This window comes from Lepisma saccharinum, chromosome 1, assembly GCF_977018435.1.
Source record: "Lepisma saccharinum chromosome 1, izLepSacc3.1, whole genome shotgun sequence".
Lineage (NCBI taxonomy): Eukaryota > Metazoa > Arthropoda > Insecta > Zygentoma > Lepismatidae > Lepisma > Lepisma saccharinum.
In genome coordinates this window covers 8,177,397-8,196,401 of record NC_139229.1, presented here as the reverse complement: position 1 = coordinate 8,196,401, position 19,005 = coordinate 8,177,397, and the positions used below count along the sequence as shown (strand labels likewise).

General features: G+C 37.1%; 1 protein-coding gene across 1 annotated transcript in view; it reads left to right on the top strand.

The window, feature by feature from the left end:
- LOC145992449 (uncharacterized) overlaps positions 1-19,005 on the top strand; it is a 118,902-nt gene that overhangs the window by 63,471 nt on the left and 36,426 nt on the right. Inside the window, exons 16-18 of the mRNA XM_083128854.1 lie at positions 804-1,684; positions 2,400-2,891; positions 3,482-3,637. Coding sequence (XP_082984980.1) covers positions 804-1,684; positions 2,400-2,891; positions 3,482-3,637 — 1,529 coding nt within the window. The remainder of the gene's footprint in view (positions 1-803; positions 1,685-2,399; positions 2,892-3,481; positions 3,638-19,005) is intronic.

Here is a 19,005-nt window from a genome sequence, read left to right as displayed (position 1 = left end):
GAAGGCGTGACTCGAACCCGGGACCCCTGGCATCATAACTCGATAGTCTAATCACTTCGCCAAAGGGGTCCTGCTGAGGTGCTGGAAATAGCTTCTTACAAGCACATAACACCAGCAATCTCCAGCGCATCTTGAAAAATCCGCTGATACGAATTCTACTGGAAATCGTATGAAAAATGAAGCAAACACACCCTTTTGCTAAAAACACAGTTAACGACAGGCTCTCACATTGCCTGAGGATTGGTCCCCCAAATCTACTTTAAATTTTACACGGTAGTCTAGACATTTCTCTTCCGAGCTGACCACGTACCCCCTTCAAATCGTTCATGTAGGGCTGGGGGTACGTGTACCACAGTTTGAGAACTACTGAGATGGGGTAAAGGCAGGTATAGCGCCCGAAATACGTGTAGAATTATAGGGAAGCCACCAATGTCCTCTTGAAGTGGCGGAAGCCGATTACACCACCTTGGAGAAACACATGGATTTCCATCCTGTGCATAGGCAAAAACCAACAGAAAATACTCATGAAATAATTTGCTTTATGATTACATTATGTAACTACGAGGGCGGATTGAAAAGTTCGTGTCCTGAGTAGGAAGGAAGCTTTTAATTTTAAGTTTCATACATTAGTTGCATAGCTATATCCTTTGGTAGTCACCGTGTAAAATTTCATTTCATTTCATTGCTCTATTGTTTCAGGCGAGGACTTTTAGTAGGCAGAAGTGACGGAAATTTGTGACATGGAGAAAATAGAGCATCGCGCTGTCATTAAGTACCTGCATAAAAAGGGTTAAACACCACAGCAAATTCATACGGACATGGTAGAGACGCTTGGAGACTCCGCGCCCTCGTATTCCATGGTGAAAAAGTGGGTGGCTGAATTTAAGCGTGGAAGAAACAGCATTGAAGATGACCCCCGCAGTGGCAGGCCTGCAACGTCGACCACAATAGAAAATGTCAATAAAATTTGTGACCTGATTTTGAGTGACCGCAGAATCAAAATCCGCGAGATAGCTGAGACTGTGGGCATTTCCTATGAGCGAGCACAAAACATTATCGTGAACGATTTAGGGTTTTCTAAGGTGTCTGCGAGATGGGTACCCAAGTTGCTTTCAGTTGAACACAAACGCACTCGACTCACCCTTTCCCGTGATTGTTTGGAACTGTTTGAAAGTGATCCGGAGGAGTTTATTGGCAGATTTGTGACTATGGACGAGACATGGGTGCACCATCATACACCGGAATCAAAACAACAATCAAAGCAATGGAAACGACAAGGATCTCCTACCCCAAAGAAAGCCAAACAGGTTTTGTGGGCAAACAAGGTTATGGCATCAATATTCTGGGATGCTAGGGGCGTTATCTTAATCAATTTCTTGGAAAAAGGAAAGACTATCAATTCTGAATACTACTGCACCCTGCTGCGACGTTTACGCGAGGAAATTAAAATTAAGAGGCCAGGAATGCTGCGAAGAAAGGTGTTGTTTCACCAGGATAATGCGCGCGTTCACACGTCCCTTGCATCCATGGCAGAAATTCATTCCTGTGGGTTCGAACTGTTGCCGCACCCATCCTATTCGCCTGATCTGCCCCCCTCGGACTTTCACCTGTTTGGAAACCTGAAAAAGTTTTTGGGGGGTCAGCGATTTTCTTCGGATGAAGAGGTGAAAAGTGATGGACTGGGGTATTTTGCAGACCTTGAGGAATCAATTTTTAAAAGTGGTATAGCAGCGTTACCGGAGAGGTGGCGTAAATGTATCTCCCTCGAGGAGGATTACGTGGAAAAATAAAACATAACTTATCCAAATATCTTCTCATTTTCTAGGTCAGGCCACGAACTTTTCAATCCACCCTCGTATTATTCACTACAAAATAAGTTTAATAATGATCTATGTAAATGCATAAATATTATGTGGTTGCGCAATTTTGCCACCTAAGCATCAGCCGCCGCTGCTTGAGAGACATTCATGTAACTGTGAACTGATAAAGGGATGTGGTGGAAAGTCTCTTGCCTAAAATACAATACAAGTCCATTGTGCAAAAAGATTTAGTTTTAACTTTCTTCAATTTTAAAAGCAATAACTTTTCATGCTTGCTGTTTGACAGTGGCAACAAGGACAATTCTAATAAAGAATCTTGATCACTGTAATTCACGATATCACTACGATCATCTTTGTATTGCGTGTACAAACTAAGTTCGACAACAATCTATGCAATATCCTGTGATAAAATGAAAATTTTATTTGAAAAATATATAATACATAAAAATACGAATTGCAGATGGTTAGATCAACAGGGCACAATTAGAAAACAATTAGAAAACAGGCGAACTGTATACAGACAAGGGATGGTGAGCGAAAAGTGTAAAAATCATTGCTGATGACTCCTTTTATTTGCAGGATGAAGTGGTCTGTTCTGGGTTTGCTTCTACTGGTATCGATATGCCATTCACGTACCATACCCTTCCCTCTCAATGCTCGCAAGACCCACCACATACCACGTGATGGCGACGAACCCAGACTCACTGGAGATCTGGTGCCATCCCACTACGACGTCACCCTGGTACCATTCTTCGAAGATGAGGGGTTTGCCTTCACGGGTAATGTTACTATCCGCATCAAGGCTGCGAGGACAACCAACGCAGTGTCGCTCCACATGGAGGACATCGTGATCAAGGAAATGTCCATTGTCCATGCGACATCTGGGGACGCATTCGAGGTGGTGGGCAACGCCTACAACAACCAGACTCACTTCTACACCGCAAATCTGGACTCGGAACTAACTGCAGGAGAGGAATACGTCATCAACATCCTCTTCAATGGTACTCTGATACACGATGATGATTTATCTGGGTTCTACAGGAGTTCTTATACCGTCAATGGAGAAACAAGGTAACGTTGAATTCTATAACAACTAACTACATGCGAATTTAGACAGGATTCTGCAGTACGAAGATCACTGCAACTCTAAAATCCTGCTTTGAATAAGGTAAATACTCCTCTTATTGCCAAATTGTTCGAATTCGTTCTAGGTTCTTCTCCTGGTATGTTGAGTATTTTAAGATTGCATTAGTTGAGTTCTAATAACGTAAATTAATATATATTGTGTCTACCATTCATTTGTGTTTTATATTACACTTATTTCCTTCCAGCAAAACACTTCATCAAAATATTCAATTCCACTCTGGTATCTAGGCCTAACGTTTCTTTAAACTTTGTAGGTTACTCTATTTACACACACACGCACACACACACACACACACACACACACACACACACACACACACACACACACACACACATACATACATGCATTCAGAGACATTATTGTACTCTCCCCAATTGTCCAATGACAGAATTGTTCAAATAAAAATAGTGATAAGAAACTGAATATTGTTACAGATAAAATCAAAGCTGAAATGATTATTACTTTATATTTTCTATCAAGTGACATGTAGGTTACATAGGAATTTGTCTTTCAGATGGCTGGCCACAACCCAGTTCGAAACAATTGGAGCCAGGAGAGCTTTTCCGTGTTTTGATGAACCCTCCTTCAAAGCAACATTCAAGATAGCTATTGGTCGTCCAAATCGTTTTTCAGCGTTATCCAACATGCCTTTGGAAAGTACAGAACCATTGTAAGTATTATTGCGAAGTTTACAAATGGATTTGGCAATAATTTTATGGGCGATTCCATAGTCAATGAACCCATACATCCAAAAGTAAAATTTCCCTATCGATACATCAAAACATTGAAATTTCATAATAAAAGGTCTTAATTTTCTGAATATGAATTTGTTTTGTTCGTCAATTTGCAAATAGGTGTTTAAAAATTAGATTTTCCAATGTTTCCTTTTTTCAAAATGCTGCATTTCATTTGATTTTCTGATCGATTTTCCAGCTAGCAAATAATTCTGGTAAACTAATGAAAAATCATGTAGAACCAAATAGCAGGATCTTCTCTACCCAGATAATAAAGAAATATTCCTATTTGGCACTTCTATAGACTTGTCACGGGCTTCTCAGTTGGATACTGATGTATTGTCACACACGTCACAAGAATCTATACTTTTTGATATGGACAAAATAATGGCGTTACCCCCACACCCCCTATACACCTTCATGGCGTGGTGCAATGCAAAGGGGAGCACTTTACCTTTACCTTTATGGACAAAAAACTGGAGGAGCTACAAGCAACATTATTCTGAGGATAAAGTAGACACCTAAAGGCTAACTTTTAACACCACAAAAAATTCCTTCCAGTTCCTGGAAGTAGTGGAAACAACTGTGTCACACACGTCACAGTGACATAATGTGACGTGTGTGACTTGAGAAATTATCAGGCACATCAGTACAGTTTAACCCAGTTTTTAGAATTCCATTAACTATTTGTACACACTATGATGTAGGAATCCTACTGCTAGGGTTTACTACAATAGAAATTACTGGTAGTGTTAGCTACTTAATAGTTAATTAAGTTTTTAGCTTACATACAGTTTCTTTCATCCACATCTGTTTGAGTTACAGATGTTTAGTACTGTGAAAAGGGTGGGAGCTGGAAAGTGTACTATCCATCATGAGTAAATATCTTCCCGTAAATTACCTTTGTTTCTTGTTCATGTTTATTTCAAGTGAATTTCCTATGTGAAAATTAAAAAATAGACAATGAAATCCAGAATTTAAAAATAAGTTCATAGTAAAATAGTAGTGTATTGACTGTATTACCAGCTCGATAAATGATGAGCCCCCCTCTGGCAGATTTGCTTACACTTAAAACTAGCTCAACATGAGCATATGAGCTTTTTGCTCAAGTGTGGAACCTTGTCTAATCCAAGATTTTTGTAAAAATGCCCTCTGGAATTTCCTGTGAAATGATGAGCCCCCTCAGATTGATTTGCCTATACTTATAAAAGGCACTTCTGTGAGATTGTTGTCTATAATCCTGTCAAAAATATGCCCCTCTTGATATTTTTTTTTGCCACACCTAAAACAGCCAAAAAGCTACACTCACACCCACCCACATACACACATATTTACTTCTGGTTTAAGTTCAATTGGGCACCAGGCTCAATTTGCTTATCTAATATTAAAACAATGCAATTCTTCTAGAAGAATTGCTCTGTGACCCTCTTATTTCTTACATCATATGTTTCCATGTTTCAAGTGATTCTCCTCTGTGTTAGTGTTTGTTTAGATCAAAGTGATTAATGTGCACAATTCCCGACACGGTAGTATTGATTTTTGCTTTGCATGTTTCAAGTGGTTCTTCTCTGCGTCAGTACTTACAGAAATTTCCGAGTAATGAAGCTTTGCGTGTAAACAAAATTGCATCAGCCAGTATTGTGAGAGTGGTTGAGGAGAACAGATGTGTTGTTACAGTGCTTCTCATACTTACAGGCCTGTTTGCTTTAATTCATATTAAATATATTTCTGGTATATTGAACAATATAAAATCTGATATTTGTTGTAATCCACTCTTATTTAGAGTCAGGCTTATATCTGTCCCAGCCTGTTATACAAAAATCAATGCATAACAAGGTCATTGCTATTCTAGACATGCATGTTCGTGCAGGTATTTGTGCTAGGTCAGTGTGAATGAATATTTATTCTCTTTTTCCACTTGTAGGCTATTAGCTTTACAACCTGTCATAAAAAGCATAGAATTTTGATTTGAACCCCAGGAAATTTTATATAAATACCAAAGCCAAAAATATTAACACACATACACACACACACACACACAAGAAATATACAAATCACACAGCTGAACCCAACTGATATTTTTTATTAAGCATAGAATTTTGATTTGAATCCCAAGAAATTGTATATAATAAACAACAACAAAAATGCCGAATCAAAAATATTGTAATCAATGCAATAAGAATATATCCAGCCCCAATTGGGCCAGACACCAAAGGAATTGTAACCCAGACAAATACAGAACTCCCACAAAAATATGCCCCAAATGTAATAGAAAATATAGCATGGAATATTTCACATATAAACATAAAGATACTTGCTCTGCACAGTTATCAATATTGCCCCCACAACCATCCACAACTGGTCTGAAAAGAAAGCATGAAGCACCTGTTAATGCTGGACCTGCAAAGCAGCCATGCTATGCACCTATCCATAGCAGTTTTAATGCCCAACTTAGGGATTATCGGTTTGTATCAGAGCCAAGATGTGGCATTAAGAATTTTTTGAACAGTGTAAATCCTGATGTGCAGGCAATTCTAAATGCACAAAATGGCTCTTATAAGCTCTCCCTCAAATTGTTTACTCAATATAAGAAGCCAAATGGCACAAAATTTACACAGCCCCACATAACAGAAACTGTACCGGTATATTCAAATGCAAATTCAGACAAAATAATAAGCAGTTTGATGGAACAATTAAATATTAAACACTCTGAATTTGCAGCAAAAGAGTCTGGATGGAGCCTATGCGGTTCTCCACACAAGTTATATGTTAATATTTCTGAAGTCAGCCCATTGCAAGGATCTACATATCTGCCATTACCTGCCAATATTAAAAACAAACAAGCCGTGGTTAATATAAAAAATAATGATGAGAAATGCTTTTTGTGGTGTATTTTAGCTGCTTTGTATCCAGTTTCAAGGAATCCTGAGAGAATAACTTATTACAAACAACATGAACACAAATTTGATGATGCAATGGAGGGTTTAGAATATCCAATGTCTATTCAGAATATTGATAAATTTGAAAAAAAGGCCAGGCATATCAATGGCAAACAATTATCTATTAATGTATTTATTTGTTCCACTGGCCGTGGCAATTGCTTGATAGCACCTCTCAGAATCAGTACAATTGATGATGATTCTGCTGTCCCGATTGATCTGCTCTTAATTGAAGGGGATGGCATATATCATTACACTCTGATACATAATCTTGAAGCTTTAGTGAGAACACAACTAGACAAATCCAATACAATATTCAAGTTGTGCAGAAGATGCTTAACTGTATTTTATGGTCAAAAAATGGTGAAAGGGGTTCGTGAAGAGAGTGCAGAAATTGCAAAAAATAAGTTAATTGAGCATTTAAAATACTGTAAAAATCATAAACCTGTTCATATGGTGATGCCAATGCCAAGTGAAAATTGCAAATTCAAAAAATTTGAAGCCCGGTTGGAACACCCAGCATATATTGTCTGTGATTTTGAATCAAACCTCAAACCTCTTGCATTCTGCAATCCAGATCCTGAAGAATCTTCAATTACACCATACCAGCTACATGAACCTTCCAGCTTTTATTATGTGATTGTACAGGATGGTGTTGTTACTAAAAAGATTCATACTTGGGACCAGATGCCATCAAAATATTTGCACATAGAATAGAAAATGAGTGCCATGACATAGCATCTAACATCTTAATAAAATCAAAACCCATGTTGCCTTTAACAGAGAAACAGATTGAAGATTTCAACAATGCAGAAAAATGCCCGGTATGTGATTCTGAATTTTCAGATACAAATATCAAGGTGAAACACCATTCTCATACAGATGGTAAATTCAAAATGGCCCTGTGTAATAGCTGTAATATTAAGATCAAGAGACCAAAATTTGTCCCCATATTTTGCCATGGAGCATCCAATTATGATTTCTATCATCTGATCAGATATGAGGGGTTTGACAAGCAGAATTTAAATATTTTAGCTGAAAATGATGAGAAATATATTGCTATTAGCAAAATAATTAAAGTTAATGGTGTTCCTATTCACATAAGATTTCTTGATTCTTACAGAATTTTATCTGCTAGCCTGGCTACACTGGCCACTCAATTATCTGATGATCAATTCAAAATCACATGTGCCTTGTTTCCAAATCAGGACCTGAAATTAATTAGGCGGAAGGGTGTATATCCATATGACTATGTTACAGATTTTTCTAAATTTGATGAGTGTTCTCTGCCACCACAAGAAGAGTTTTACAGCAAAATCCGAGGATCTGGAATCACTGATGATGATTATCACCATGCCCAATTGATGTGGAACAATTTAAAATGCCAGACATTTGGTGATTATCACATGGCATATTTAAAACTTGATGTGACCCTCTTAGCTGATATATTGCAGGCATTCAGAAAATCATCAATGCAAAATTATGAGCTGGACCCAGTGTATTTTTACAGTGCCCCAGGCCTAGCATGGGCTGCAATGTTTTTAAATACTAAAAAGCAATTGGATCTAATCCAAGATCAAGATATGTACTTGTTTATGGAGCAATGTATAAGAGGGGGGATGGTGCAATGCTCTCAGAGATATGCCAGGGCAAATAACAAATATATGCCTGATTATGATCCAGCACGGCCATCAAATTATATATTGTATGTGGATGCAAACAGCCCGTATGGTTATGCCATGATGGATAAACTGCCATATGCAGGGCTTGAATGGGTTGAAGATTTCAATATTGAAGATCTTCAGGACTTTGATGATAGTAACTATGGCCTCTTCTTAGAGGTTGATCTGACAATTCCTGATAATTTACACAATACATTTTCTGATCTGCCCCCAATTCCTGAGGTTAAGTGCTCACCTGGCTCTAAACAGAAGAAATTGATGATGACACTGGAGCCAAAACAGGGCTATGTCATATATTACAAAAACCTCCAGTTCCTGATGCATCATGGTGTTCAAGTGACCAAACTTGGCAAAGTTTTGAGGTTCAGGCACTCAAAATGGTTGGAGCCATATATTAATACAAACACAGAGCTTCGAACATCTGCAAAAAGCCAATTTGATAAGGCCTTGTTTAAATTGATGGTCAATTCTGTATATGGCAAAACTATTGAAAATGTCAGAAAACATACCGATGTTAAAATAATTACTGACCCCAGCCTGAGCAAAAAATTGGTTGCAAAGCCTAATTTCAATTACAGAAGAATTTATGATGAAAATATGGCACTTTTCAACATGAAAAAAACAAAAATTAAGTTTGATAAACCTATTTATGTAGGGGCTGTGATATTGGAATTGGCCAAATTACATATGTCACAATTGTATTATGATGTGTTGAAACCTTTTTATAAGGATCATGTAAAATTGATGTACATGGACACGGATAGTTTTGTTCTTGATATTCAAACAGAAGATGTTTATCAAGATATGTCACAGCCTGAATTGCTTGAATATTTTGATACCAGTGAACATACAAGGATTCAACCCCACAACAAAAAGGTGCCTGGCAAGTTAAAAGATGAGACACTTGGTGATGTTATTGTGGCATTTGCTGGGTTAAGGGCCAAGATGTACAGTTTTGAGACATGTAGTGGTGTTGTTGCCAAAAAAGCCAAGGGCATTGGCAGAGTGACTGTTGAAAAAGAGCTTGAATTTGAAGATTATAAAAATTGTCTCAAATCATGTAGCACAATCAGAACACCAGAATCCAGAATTCAGCGTGTGGATCACTTATTGACTAGCAATATTGTAAGAAAAGTGGCTCTGGACCCACATGATGATAAGAGATGCATTTTGTCATGTGGCATACATACTCTACCATGGGGTCATTGTGATTTGAAAAGTGGGAATCAATGCCCAAACACAGAGCATGATTTGAAATAAATAAACATGCCTATGAACTTATTTGGGTTTAAAAAACAAGGTATTATGGACCTGCCAGCACCACAATACTCTTCTGATATACAGTCTATGCTGTCTAAACTAAGTGCTTTGTTAATTATTCATCTGAACAGCATACTTACAGATGTTGATGATAAAACAGGCAAAATATTGTACATATTTAACAATAATTTAAATTATTACCAATTACCTGTAGGTGGGCAATTACAATTTATTACAACTCCTGAGGGTGATGTTAAAATTTCAGTAGGGAGAAATATTTATAGAATTAAGCACTCAAACATGATTTCTGGCACTGTTTATACTGTTTCTGCTGGTGACTGCTTATATATTGAGGTCCCGGGGTCATATGACAAGCTTATACCCTTTTTTATAGAATTAAGAATTAGATATTCAATAATAAATAACTACTAAATCAAAATGCCTAATGATATTTTTGGCCATACAAGGCATGAAGATCACAGTGATGAGATTCTGATGCTTGATGTCAGAGTCAAGAAATTAAGAAGTGATTTACAAGCTTTACAAACCACACTCAATGCCAGCCTTCAATTAGAAATTACAAATTTGCAATCACAATGCATGGACCCTCTTCTTAAAATTGATTCTGAACTCAAATTGCTGCTTCAGAAATATACTGACCTGGCCACATTGGATAATTTTCAAAGTTTAGAAGAGGCTGTAGCAGCTCTTCAAGCCAAATTTAAGACCCAGGCCACCAATTCTGAGCAATTGAAACAACAATTGGAAGAATAGATAAATAATGTCCAGCACAGCTCCAAACAATTGTCAAAAGCATAAAATCACAAGAAGATTTTGATCTAGTGATTTCCACTCTAAAGGAACAGATTCAGTCACTCCAAATACCTAATCTGGACCCTCTGAACAATGCCATAGCCGAGGTTAAAGAAAAAATTGAGACACTTGAAAATTTTATGAACAATTTGCCATCTTCTGATGCTTTGAATGCAATAACTCGGAGTGTAGCAAATATTAAGCTGCAACTTGAAACATATGAAGATTTTGGAAAAATTCAAAGTTCCATAACCCATCTTGAAGGTACAATAGCAGCAGTGCAAAGTGATTTGGCAAATGTACTAGAATCCCGATTGCCTGGGATTGTAGATACCCTTGTTAGTGTCCAGCAACAAATCACAAAGCTTGAAAACCTCAACACTGAATCTGAACTATCTCATTTTCATCATTTGATTGATGATATCCAAACAAAACTTGAAATTTTACAACAATGAACACCCTCTCAGGCTGATATAGCCCTGCTCCAAAATGCTATGCAAAATGTGGCTGATGCTTCTGAATTAAACAATGTGAAATTGGCACTTGAATTTTTGCAAAATACAGTATCAAATCTGCCTACATCACAGGAACTTAAAAATATAAAAAGGGCAGTGAATAGGATATTGAAATCAGAAGATATCAAGAATATCCAGGCAGAGATCAAACAACTCACACAGACAGTGGCCACTCTACCAACAAATCAACATATTAATGAACTGCATGCCCTGTTTGAGGATATCAGAAGACAGGTCCATGATCTTACTGCTCAAAATTCAAAATTGGCAGTTGTTGAAAATTTGCAACAAATTGTAGCTAATATCAAGCAACAGCTAGGGACCATGGAATCCAATCAAGCAAATGCTCTGTCTGTTTTTGCCACCCAGCTTCAAGAAATTGTGCAACAATACAAGAAACTTGTTGTGGACATAAAGATCAAGCCAGGCCATGATGATGTTGTTAGGACCATCAATGAGCATCTTGAATCTGTAACAAGTAGATTGCTCACAGCAGAAAAAGAAATAACAGGCATAATTGAAAATCCTAAACATACAGTAATTCTTGAATTGTACAGCATCCCCAACAAAGAATATGATTCTCCATTTACACCAGGTGGCAAAATATATATGCTGTCCCCTGCACAATTTTATTACCAATTTTTTGTTGGGGGCACATTGAGACCAATCAAGATCAAATATTGGCTTCAGCCACAGGCACACCACTACCCCACCTTATCAATAACAAATGCTGATAACAAAGTGAAAATCACCAGTGTAGAATTAGAGGATTTTACAGATCCCAATACATTAGAAACAACCTATGCGGAAGATGATGGCTCTTTGGAATTTCATATACAAATAGGGGACAAATTATATTTAGAAAATCCCGCAGTATCAGCTGCTGAACACCCCATAGTTGCAATATTCTTGTTTACATATTATGTCTACACAAATTATTGTTGATGAATTACACAGACAAGCCCGACATAATTATAAGAGACTCCCAGTAGTCACAAAGGGCATTGATGATTTATGGCAAAGCGACTTGATTGAAATGGCAAGTGGACAGTTGAAAAACTTAGACAAAATCAACAAGGGCTACAAGTATCTACTCACTGTAATAGACACATTTTCAAAATTTGCCTGGGCTGTGCCACTCAAATCCAAGACTGGAAAATGTGTTACAGAAGCTTTTAGAACAATCATCAATCAGAGTGGAAGATCCCCGTGCTATTTGCAAACAGATAATGGCAAAGAATTTTATAATTCAGTGTTTCAACAATTTATTAAAAGCCAGGCAATACAACATTATTCGAGTTACAGTGACCTCAAGGCCTCAATTGTAGAGAGATTCAACAGAACCTTAAAAAATCTTATGTATAAACAATTTACCCTGCAAGGTAATTATAAATGGATTAATATTCTTCCAGAACTTCTACAAAAATATAACAACTCGGTCCATTCCACAATGAACATGAAACCCTCTGAAGTAACTTCATCTGATGAGCAAAAATTGATCAGAACTGTTTATTATCCTAAATATCAGCCAACAATAAGAAAGGCCAAATACAAGGTGGGGGATCAAGTAAGAATCAGCAAATATAAGCACTTATTCAAAAGAGGCTTTACAAGAAACTGGAGCACTGAATTATTTACAGTGGTTCAAGTTAAACCCGGGACCCTTAACACATATATAATAAAGGATCACCGAGGAGAAATTCTCAAAGGCAGGTTCTATGAACAAGAGCTCAGCAAAACTAAACAGCCTGACACATATCTCATAGAAAAAATTATCCGCAGAAAAGGCAACAAGTTACTTGTCAAATGGCTAGGACTTCCAGAACACAGCTGGATCGATGCAAACAAAATAATAATATGAACACCTGGGATGTTATAAAAAGGCTGCCAGAACCTGAACAACAGAATAAGAGAAATGGCAACTTGCTGCCTGATAATATTAGGTGTCTTATTGTTGGGCCATCTGCTTGTGGTAAAACTACACTAATGGTTGATAATTTTTTATTGGCACCCAACTGGTTAGACTGGAAAAACAGGCACTTGTATATCTTCTCTAAGAGCTTGGAACAATTAAAATATCAGCAGCTGATGAAGCTATATGATGGATTGGATATTGCCACTTTTGAACCAGATGTTAAGCCACTTCATGAATGTCTCGATAATTCAGTTGTTGTGTTTGATGACATTATATTGGATAATCAAAACAAGGTTAGAAATTTCTTCACACAGGGCCGGCACAAAAATATTGATTGCTTCTACCTGGCACAGACTTTTTCAAAAATACCCAAGCAACTGATCCGAGACAACAGCAATTTTATATGTGTGTTTCATTAAGATCATACCAACCTCAAACACATACATGATGAATATGTAGGTGGGGACCTGAGCTACAATGATTTTTCTAAGTTTTGCAGCAGGTGCTGGAACCAGGACAGTTATGGGTTTGTCACAATTGATATGACAAGAACACCCAATAGTGGCAAATATAGAAATAAAATCAACAATTTTCTAGACATTGAAACATAAATAAATAACCATGAAAAGGCCAATTATTGATGATCTTAAATTAAGAGATTATCTTGTAAAAAGATTTAAGGGATGGAAATCAGAGAACCGAGGAATTTATGAAAAAAACAAACAAACAGAACAGCCTGTAATTGATGCTATTAGTGAATTAGGTAAGAATATCAAAACTGTTACAGAGCAAAATCAAAATTTGATCACAGAGCTTGTACCTGTAGCTGAAAGAAACATTAGATTATCCATTCACCCCACTTTCCAGTATTCATACACCTAGTCCTATTGCTCCTAGTAGAATTGAAGCTACTCAGGATCCTATTGAATTGGGTCTTCTTGCTCAAAAATATTTAACCACACCTAAAGACAATAAAGATGAGGTGTTTGGCTTATATGCTGACACAGAGCTTGATGGTAGCATCATACATAGAATTGGCAATTTCAGAGTAACATTTATGGGAGATGATATAATTGTATATTCAGAATCTCGTCTTGGAGAAAAAGGTGCATTTGTTAAGTATCTCGGCACACCTGGATTGTGGGAATTGATGACTAGGAAAAGGCCTGGCAGCTATACAGATCAAGATTATGAGGATTACAAAGAAATATTAATAAAATCAGATGCTCTATACCAGAACAATGATCCCACACAAAAAAGAGTCAAGTCTAGCAGTGGGGCAAAATACAACAATTTAATCAAGCCCATATGGTCACAGATCAAGACTGGCAGTGGAATCAAACAATACAACACCCTGCCCAAAGAATTTGTGTGGGTTGATGATGTCAGGAAACTTGTAGATAGGTTATTGGTGATAGCTGGGGAGGAAAATGCTGGCAACCACAATTTTTACAATGAAAAGGTTGGAATTATGGACATGATAAGCACCAAAGTGTCTAATTTTATAGTGAATGACACTAAGGGGATTGGATATCTCATAAAAATTATTAATACTCTACCACCTAAATTTTGGAATATTTCTGAGGGTCGGGGCCTTGTTAATGACATTATAAACAAGCTGCCATTTGAACTACATATTCCAGGCTATCAGTATTGTGGTCCCGGTACAAAATTGGATCATAGATTAAACAGAGGTGATCCTGGTGTTAATCCCCTAGATGCTGCTTGTAGAGACCATGACATAGCATACAACACACATTCTGATCTTGACAAGAGACATGTTGCAGACAAGAAATTAGAAGAGGCTGCATTTGGCAGATTTGTAAGCAAAGATGCTTCTTTGAGTGAAAAAATAGCAGCATTGGGAACCACCATAGCTATGAGCACCAAACAAAAATTGGGGTGGGGGTTGTGAATATGTATATAATAAACCTACAATGAGGGCCAAGGGTGTTATGTATCAAATACCTTATGCAGGTCTCAAATCTCTTAAAACTATTGACAGTCTTTTGACCAAAAAGCAGCGCAAGAAAAAAAAATTCTTGTCTTGCCAAGGGCCATGGTATGAAATTGTTGCTTAGTACCCCCCAATTAAAAAAATTACAGCAATCAAGAAAAAAATCACATGTGGGGGGATTTATATTTACCATCCCTGCCATCTTAGCTGCTCTCGGGGCTGTTGGGAGCTTGGCCGGGGGATCAGCCGCCATAGCAAAAACAGTAATAGATGCCAAGAAGAATAGGGCAGAATTAGATGAATTGAAGCGCCATAACCTGGCCATTGAGAAACAAGGCAAAGGTGTTAAGAGAGCCATGAATAAGTTTAAAAAAAACAAGAGCCGCTTACAAACCAAGATATTGAAGCTTTAATCAAGCCACTGGGCATCAAAAATTTTAGAGGTGTGTACATGTCTGATTCTTTGCCAGAACAACCACTCAACAAAGAGTGTGGCATTGTTAATTTGGATAAGTACAAAAATCAAGGCACTCACTGGATCTGTTATCTTAAATATTTAAAAGATGAGGCATTTGTGTTTGATTCATTTGGAGGTGTTCCACCTGAAAATTTAATAAAATATCTAAATTCAGCTAATCTTTATTACAATAATGCCCGTGTTCAAAACTTCAAAGATGTTAATTGCGGACATTTGTGTTTATCTGTTCTTAGATATATGTCTCAAATAAATAAACCATCAATTGAAAATTTTCAAAAAGCCTTGTGGTATTTAAAACATCAGGTATTCCATCTCACCAGCCAAAATTCAATATTAAAACTCAAATTGCATGATGACATAGTGTATCCCAAAACAATAGCTCTCAGGGCATTTTATGGCATGTACTTAATCCCTAATATTACACACCACAACAATACAATTGCAGTAGGGGATGAAAAAATTGTCATTACTCCAGGGCAGTATAATCTATCCACTCTAAATGCTCAATTACCCAGAGGTATAGTATTAACTCAAAATTCTGTCACTCACAGAGTAGAAATTGTATCTGCCACAGAAACAGTGAATCTGGGTACTATAGGAGAGCTGTTAGGCTTTGAGAACAACACAAAACTTGAACCAGGCATCAAACACACTGCTATGAATATACCTAAATTCTTAGCCATAGAGACTCTGAATATTCACTGTAATGTGGCTGAGGGTATGATCACCAAATCAAATGACATAGGCACTCACAAACAAACCGGCATTATTGCAACATTCAAACCTAATTCTGAATTCATGGAGCCCATCATCTACAATCCATCCCCAACATTATATTTTCCTGTGTGTCATAACAGAATAGATAATATTGAATTGATGGTCACTAATGAAAAAGAAGAATTAGTTGATTTTTCTGGAGCCACAACAACTGCAATCATAGAGATTAATATTTAAATAAAAATACATACAAAAAAATGGAAAATATTGAGAGTTATGAGCTACAATCATTCCCCCCAAACAGGAGGACATTTGCAAATTTAAATCAACCCAACACAGAGATTGAGGTTGATCTTGATGTAGGGGATGGATTTATACGCCCCCACAGAGCAGATCTATACATCAAATTTGATGTTGTAAAGCTCGATGGAACAGATTATCCGGCAAATTCAAATATAAGATTGGTTGATAATTTTGTGCCGCATCTATTCTCTGAAATTGAGATCAGAAAACATGGCGTTGTTATAAACAGAGTGGATTATCCCGGCATTACCTCCACAGCTTTGGCTACATTAAAATTATCCAAAACCGAGGCTTCTTACTACAAAATAGGTGGATTTGAGGCTGGTGATAAGATATTATCTAAGAACCACACAGTGCTGTTCCCGATGCGCCTATTGCCAGGATTCTTCTCGGATTACAAAGATATTATGTGGAAGGGTGGTTTAAGAATCACATTTAGAAGAGCTGCAAATGATAACAATACTTTGATGAGGTACAGCACATTAAACTCTACAGGGGAAGCTCTGCCTAATACCCTACCAGATGCAGGCAAATGCATTATTCAGACTATGGAGTTAAGAATCCCTGTTGTTGAATATGAGGCCAGTTATGCTCTTAAATACAAAGCTGATATAATAAAAAATCCACAGGTTCTTTTACAATTTTATACATATCAATGTGTACAGAAGCCCGCAACTGGTGCATATTATGAGTTTGATGCTACAAATTCATTCTCCAGCATACAATACGACATGCCTGATTTTGTAGTGGTATTGTTTCAGACTGGAAGACACAACAATCAGGAAAAAAATTCAAGTAAATTTGATAACTGCAACATCAAGAACATATATCTTAAAAATGGCAGAAATGAGGTATTTCCTAGAGAAAATTATAATTTAGACATGTCCAAGGATGATTTCCTCAAATTATATGAGGCATTTTCGGCTTTCAAAAGAGTCACTACAGGCAATACTGACATGTATTACACACCAGATGAATTCAAAGCACAGAGACCCATGTTTGTAATTAACACTTCAAAAAGGAAACAAGTTGTGGTGAATGACAGGACAAACATTAAAATTATCTGTGAATTCCATGAGGCTTTACCTGATGACACCATATGTAGTGTTATTCTCATAGGTGAAAAATCATATGTTTATGATGTAAGAAATGAGAGGGTCACAGAGCAATTCTAGAGGGCCGATTCAAACATAGAAGCCCTTTGATTATAAAACAATAATACCAACATTTTGCCGTCAGGAAAATTTTTATATATTACTTACCCAAATTTTATAGCACCTCTGCTCGTGGCAGAAAAGCTTTTATATATATTACCTACCCAAATTTAACAGCACATCTGCCCGTGGCAGGAAGCAATGATTATTCTGTAAGTTACAAACTTGGGCCTATATTATTGCAACAAGACCAAACCTAAATGCAATTCAGTTTGCATGACAACTAGGAATTTCCTCAATATGATGGATGGCAAGTAATTTTCCCTGAAAGGGGCACAGTGTAGATAAGAATTTCTCTTTGAGTCCCATGACAAATGACATGTAATTTCCCTCGGAAAAGGCACAGTGCAGGTTATGCCAACAGATATAATCTCCCAAGCATACAGAAAGAAGGCAATATTCATTTTACTAATTTCTCTTTGATGATGGATAATATGTTATTTCTCTCTGAAATGACACAATATAGATTATATCTGCTGGCATACAAGAAATATAATCTCCCAGGCATGCAATAATTTATTGCTGGCCGAAACATGGGACTGATCAAAAGATTATAAAGAACATGGAAGCAATTAATTATGTTTGTTCGCCCCTCTCCCATTGTATTGATCAGGCAATTTTGCCTGCATAAAAATATAACAGCAGTTAATGGGTGAGCTGGTTCTTTTATACCCAAACAACAGCAATAATTAGGCTTGGGTGATTCCTAATATAAAATAATTTTGCAAGGCAATAATATTAACACTTTGCAATCAGAGGAGGTTTCATATTTTATCAGGATTCAAACCCGAGCCTTTTGCTTACAAAGCAATAATATTAACACTTTGCCATCAGGGGAGGCTTCACATTTTACCAGGATTCAAACCCGAGCCTCCCGATTACAAGGCAATAAAAACCATGCACCACACTCCACTAGGTTCTAAGACCCAGTACCTATGAGCTTTATATCAATTCAAGATTCCTGGGATTTTGACAGAAAAAACACACTATAAACAATAAGATCATATGGGAACTTGGCATTGTTTTAAGTATAGGCAAATCTATCTGAGGGGCTTCATCCTTTCTACACTAGAATCCAGAATTTCTTAAAAATCAGAGCATATCACACTGGAAGAATTGGGGTATAAGCCCCTCTTGGCATTGTTTTAAGTATAGGCAAATCAATCTGAGGGGGCTCATCATTTCACAGGAAATTCCAGAGGGCATTTTTACAAAAATCTTGGATTAGACAGGGTTCCACACTTGAGCAAAAAGCTCATATGCTCATGTTGAGCTAGTTTTAAGTGTAAGCAAATCTGCCAGAGGGGGGCTCATCATTTATCGAGCTGGTAATACAGTCAATACAACTACTTAAAATTACTAAATAAGTTTAAGAGGCCATTTATCTCGAAATATTCTGATACATTCCATGGAAAAGGAATAGTAGACGGGATTGTTAGAAGAGCATAATCTTTGCTGAGACAGGCAGTCATGAGCAAAGGTACTGATGTCCTCGTTCAGTCTTCTGAAGA